Raw genomic sequence first — 6000 nt, forward strand, 5'->3', positions numbered from 1 at the left:
CTCCTGCCCCTCTCTTCTCTCTCCTCCTCTTCCTCTTCTTCTCCTCCCCCCCCCCCCCCCCCCCCCCCCCCCCCTTCTTTCCTAGGTACTCTCCCTTCCTGCCTAGGATATAATAGTTATCACAAAGCTGCTGTTGTGTGGAGGAGCTGTTTGCCCACCCCTGGGCTGCAGTGTAGGGAATCTCTCCTTACATAGACTCAGAAGGTTACTGTTGCCCAGCATCCTACAGAGATTCTAGCCTTGATCAAGCGGGACCTCAGAGCCTTGCATTCCTTTCCTGCTGCCTGGGAGAAATGAAGGAGCCTTGCAGACCTCTGCCAGGTCACTCTCCCTGTGATGGTTGACTTTTAGCCTGCCATCAGCCTGTTCCTCCTCAGTGCTTGCTCGTCTCGCTGTCCCATCCCACCCTATCTCCATCACTGAACCTTCCCAGAACAGCCTTGGCAGGAACGTCTCTTCCCATCCCTGGAGGAATAACAACATTGTCCTCTTAGCCTTTGTGCTTCCAAAAATAGTTGTGGGTCCCAACAGTCCAGTGTCCAAGTGTCCCAAGGCCATGGTAGAAACAGCCCCAGGGCGGGGAAGGTTTTGGGAACTGCTTGGAAGAGGAGACCTGAGCCTCCCACGTTCCTGCGTTCTAGACCCTTTGGGATTTGGGCTTAGACACATTCTCTCTGGCCGCTGGGCTTTTTGACCTGCTGGTCATGAATGTGGCCAGCCCGAGAAAATGGTGGGTCATGGGAATTGGACGGGGAAAACTGACCAGAGGGAGGTCAGGTTCTCTTGCTGCCAGCCAGCAGCTGGGCTCACACCTCGGTTCTGCAGACAGCACCTGAGGTCACGTCGATTTGGTCTAACTTTGATCTTGGTGCCCATTTCTCGACAAGGACACGGCGAGGGTGTGATTGAATGACATGCTTACGCTGTCTCGAACCACATCTCTGTTCAGCCGTTCCCAGGGTCCCGGAAGTCATGGCCTCTATGCCTTGGTTCCTGAGTCCGGCTCCATTTCCCTGGCAACCAGGGTCAGCCCCCTGGCTTCCTTCAGGTCCTCCCCCACCCAGGACAGCACAGCTTTTCTTCTGAGTCTAGCACTGAGGACATGGAGCAGGTTTACAGGAAACACATGGCCATAGAAACATCCCAAAATAGCCCCGGGGCGCCCCTTGCAAAGTCTTTTCCCACGAGCTGAGACGGGCTCCCGGACAGACAGGCGGTGCGCTCAGGCAGGCAGCGTGCATGCTCACGGGTTATTTGGAAAGTATCTGGATAAAGCCCGGAAGTCTTTCGGCACTCCTTCCTCCTGCACTCAGACCCACTGGCTCTCTGGCCTGTCTCTGATGCCCTGAGGGGATGTGGGATTGGACCTGAGTGCTTTTTAAACCTACAGACTAAACCGGGCGTGGTGGCGCATGCCTTTAATCCCAGCACTTGGGAGGCAGAGGCAGGTGGATCACTGTGAGTTCCAGGCCAGCCTGGTCTACAAAGTGAGTCCAGAACAGCCAGGGCTGCACAGAGAAACCCTGTCTCGAAAAGCAAAACAAAACAAAACAAAACGCCTACAGACTGTTGACCACACCACGGAGCTCACCAGGAGCTGGTGACAGGAGACATCTGTTCCCTTCCTGCTACGGTCACGATGTAAGCTTCAGTACCTGCCCGCACCCTCTCTCCCCCGCCCCTTGGGCCTCCCTCTCTAAGGACCTGGCCTCTCTCCCCTTAGCTGCCACCTCTTCTCAGCTCAAGTGTCTGCCATGCTATTTTGGACTAGGTTTGGTTTTCTAGCTGGATGAGGTCAAAATGGCTTTTTGAGAAAATACAGAAAATGTTTTTATTGTACCGTATGTACCTTGGGCAAAACAGCCGGCCCAAAGGCCAGCCCTGCCCAGTGTCAAAGCTACAGGGTTCAGCATCCTCTGCGCTGGCTGTGGGCACACACTCCAGGTAGATCTTAAGGATGGGAGTCCACTAGCTGGGTGTGACTGATACAACTCTTGAGTCTCTGGGGACTATTATGCCTCCAGCCCCACCCCCACATACAGCACGTGTTTATGGGTACTTATGGATTAGGGGAAAGATGGGGTACTGAAGTGTCTTGTCATGTCTCTTTCCTGCACAAGGGTTAGCGGGATGTGTGCTCGGCATCCCTGAGAGGAAAACTGAGGTGGGAACAGGGACCAGCTTGGACTCCAGCTTGCCTGTGCATCGCCGGCACATTGTTCCCACCCATAGTCAAAAAAAGGTGGCCAAATCAAGCACAGTGGCGCACACCTGTAATCCCAGCACTCAGGAGACAGAGGCAGGTGGAGCTTTGTGAACTGAGATCAGCCTGGTCTACTAAGCGAGTCTAGGAGAGCCAAGGCTACAAAGAGAAATCCTATCTTAGGGGGGAAAAAAAGAAAAAGGCAGGTATGGTGGCCCACGCCTTTAATCCCAGCACTTGAGAGACAAAGGCAGGCGGATCTCTGTGAGTTTGAGGCCAGCCTGGTCTGCAAAGAGAGTTCCAGGACAGGCAGGGCAACACCGAAAAATCCTGTCTGGGGCGCAGTGGAAGGTGAGGGTGGGGAAGAATGGGATTGCAGAGATCTTTTTTTTTTTTTTTTTTTTTTTTTAAAGGCTGGCCTTTAATCCCAGCAGTGGGGAGGTAGGTAGAGACAGGTGGGAATCTGAATTTGAGGCGAGCCTGGTCGTCTACATATGAGTTCAAGCCAGAGAGGACTATACAGCGAGACCCTGCCTCAAGGAAGGAAGCTTGGTTGGTTGATTGGGGAAGGAGCTCACTGCCTAGGAATATGTCATCCTAGCCTCTGGAAAAAAGACACAGGCGTGGGAGGTACAACCAGACTGAAAGGAAAGGCTCTGCTGGGGAGAGGACCTCATGGTGGGGCAGAGGCTCAGTCCAACGGTGATGTTCACATACACACCCGTTTACTCAGCAGGGCACGATGGGACGAGGCCCAGTGAGTCTGGGGTTGCCCAGCACCCTGCTTTCTAACTGTAAGAGCCACTTCTGGTGGTTACTCCCAGCGTGTATCCAGGTCCCCACATTGTGATCCCCCTCGGGGAGGGGGTGGCTGTGCAAAACATCCCAGCACCTTGGTGGTAGGCCTGGGCGGTCCCCATATCTATCTTCCAGCCTTCTTTCTGCAGTGTGAGTGGTCCCTCCCTCCCTCCCTCCCTCCCTCCTTCCCTCCCGACCTGGGTCTGCCCATCCCCTGCTCCATGCTTGGTTCTTTCCGAGCCTGTGGGAAAGTCTTGTCTCCGGCATTGTGAGCTCCTGGAGCTTGCACCATATAATTAGCCCCAATTACAGCCAAGAGCTGGCCCGTAAAAACCTGGGTGTTTTCATGAGCTAGGGCTGGCGGGTGAGGACAGAAGAAACCTCCTGAAGTTAGCAACAGACATCCTGCTGACAGCTCCTGGAAGCTTACATGGTTCTAGAATGGAGGCGGTAGGGAGACCAGGGCAGCCTACTCCTTCCCCAGGGGGGATCCCCTGGGGCCTCTTGTGAACCCCCACACTAAATCCTAACCCCTTAGTATCCCTCAGATTGCCACAAGCAAAGGCAACCTGCCTCTGGTGACCTGCAAGCTGCACCCACTAGAGTCTAGCAGAGCCTTATCCTTGAAGGCTCATCAACAAATGCTTGCTGTCTGCATGGGGGGTGGGGTGGGGTGGGGCCTGTGAGAGTGATCCAAGGGGAAAATAGAGGTGACAGTAGTTGGATGGAGGGCCTTGATATGACACTCTTTAGAGGGTCCCTGAAAAGCTACTCCCTATGATACTTCGTGCTGCTTAGAGGCGGGCAGAGGGAGGAGGGGCGGGGCGAGGGAACCTAGCTCCCCAACAAGGAGACAATTTCTTCACTGCTGGCATAATTCTCAGTTGTGGCATCTCCTAGCTGTGTGGTCTCAAGACGTCTCTCTAGGCTCCAATTCCCCCAATCTACAAGACACAGGGTAAGAGGGGCAGCTAAGGCTGGGCAAATAGCTCAGCCAGTAGAGCTACACCAACAAAAAAAGCTAGCCCTTGGTGGTGACCATTTGAAATCCCGGTGGTGAGGAAGGGATAGGCAGATCCTTAGAGCTTGCCGCCAAGTGGCCCTGTCTCAAAGCAAAGTGGGCATGCTTCTAAAGCGAGTGTGCGCCTGGACCTGCCCATGCATACGCACACATATGTACCCGCATACACACATGCACATGAATGCATAGGAACACCTACTCCCAAATCCTTTGTGCAGACTGGGAGAGGTTCCGAATAGCAGTGTATCACTTCTTCAACTCTGAGTGGCAGGCTATGTGAACCTCCAGCCTCCCTGGACCCAACCCTCACCACAGGTCCTGAACGCCCCCTTCCCTCCTTGCCTTCCTCTCTGCCTCTGCCTCCCAGCCTTGTCTCTTAACTCTCTTCTCTCCCTCTGCCACTTCCCCAGCAGGCCTCACCCCACAGACCTTTCCCTCACTCTCCTCCTCTCCCTCTCCACCTACAGTGACATCAAGAGGATTGGGGTTCGTCTCCCTGGCCACCAGAAGCGAATTGCCTACAGCCTGCTGGGACTCAAGGACCAAGTGAACACAGTGGGGATTCCAATCTGAGTCCAACAGGGCCTTGTGCCCACTTCGACCAACAATACTTGAAGAAAACCCGCAGTGGTCTCCCTGCCGACCCCATGCTGGGCCACTAGGACTTTATTTATTTCGACTTCTTCCTCGTCCATGCCACCCTGAGGAGTCTGCAGGGCACCCTGGCCTGAACTACGGAAAACGTCTGGATGCTGGCCAGGGGCCTCTTGCTCTACCAAGGACCCAGCTAAGCACTTAGCAGTTGCTGTTGCATTCCCAGCATCCCTTGGGGTTCAAGTGACACCAAGGCCATTGATATCCATGCAGAACATTTCGAAATGGATTTCCCTCGTCATCTTTTCTCCCTAACAAGTCACCTCAGGAGCTGAGGCTGAGCACTCAGCCCCAAACCATATGCCTAGGGTGCTGAAAGCCCCGCCCCTAGTTAGAGGGTAGGTTATGGACTTGGCTGGGTGGAGCCATGGCAATCTTCCAGTGCCTTCTACAGACCCAGGGCCCTGCCCTCTGCCCTCAAGGGCCAATTTCTTGCTTTCCTGGGGCTCTCTCAGGATGCTTGGTTGTGTGTTGGTTTTTTAAATATATATTTTGTACTTGTGGAAAGAATGAGTGTGTGGCACGGACCTTGCCAGCGCTGGGGATGGAGGATAACCCTGCAACAGACATTCCCAGGCTGGGGCTGGCCAGACTCGCCCAGCCACCCATCTCTGGCCCCTTTGGACGACTGTCACTGTCAGTGTTACCGATTTGTTTTATTGGGTTGTTTTTGTGAACATTAACTTATTATTATTTTTTATATTTATTGTTAGAAAACAACTTATTTCTGCTCTGGAATAAAGCTGCAGATGGTTCATCTTGGCTCTCGGTCCTAGAGCTCAGTGGGGTCTGTGACTGCCTGTGGGGTGGGGGGAAGGGGGCCCCCTGAATTCAAGTGTTACATCACCCTTGAAGAATGGGTAGGAGTGCATGCTCTGGCCTCCACACCAGGACCAGCAGACCTGGATCAGCTTTGATCTCTCTCAGCTTCTGTGGGGCTGAGAGGCTTGAGAGCAGCAGGTAGCCTCCCTCCCACTCCAGGAGGGTGTGGCCAGTAGGGGTAGGCATGGAGGCTGGCTATAAACCCTTGCACAGATTTTCTGATGGGGGAGCTTTAGTGTTCATGAATTTTGTGGGCATCTCCATTTTATGGAAGAGGAAAACTGAGGCTCAGTCCAGTGACCAGACTTGCTTGAAGCCACATAGCAAGATACAGATCAGAATCAAAAGAGAGGCCAGGAACTCTGCCTTTTCTCAAGAAGAAACTGAAGTTTAGAGCCGGGTGTGGTGGCGCACGCCTTTAATCCCAGCACTTGGGAGGCAGAGGCAGTCAGATCTCTGTGAGTTCGAGGCTAGCCTGGTCTACAAAGCGAGTCCAGGACAG

General features: G+C 53.9%; 1 protein-coding gene across 1 annotated transcript in view; it reads left to right on the forward strand.

Annotated features, from left to right (window-relative positions):
- The window catches only part of Epha2 (EPH receptor A2), a 28988-nt gene extending 23533 nt beyond the window's left edge, over window positions 1-5455 (forward strand). Inside the window, exon 17 of the mRNA XM_051171157.1 lies at window positions 4490-5455. Within this exon, the coding sequence (XP_051027114.1) occupies window positions 4490-4595 (106 nt within the window). The 3' untranslated portion in view covers window positions 4596-5455. The remainder of the gene's footprint in view (window positions 1-4489) is intronic.
- Window positions 5456-6000: the final 545 nt, after the last annotated feature.

Source organism: Acomys russatus, chromosome 29 (genome assembly GCF_903995435.1).
Source record: "Acomys russatus chromosome 29, mAcoRus1.1, whole genome shotgun sequence".
Taxonomy (NCBI): domain Eukaryota; kingdom Metazoa; phylum Chordata; class Mammalia; order Rodentia; family Muridae; genus Acomys; species Acomys russatus.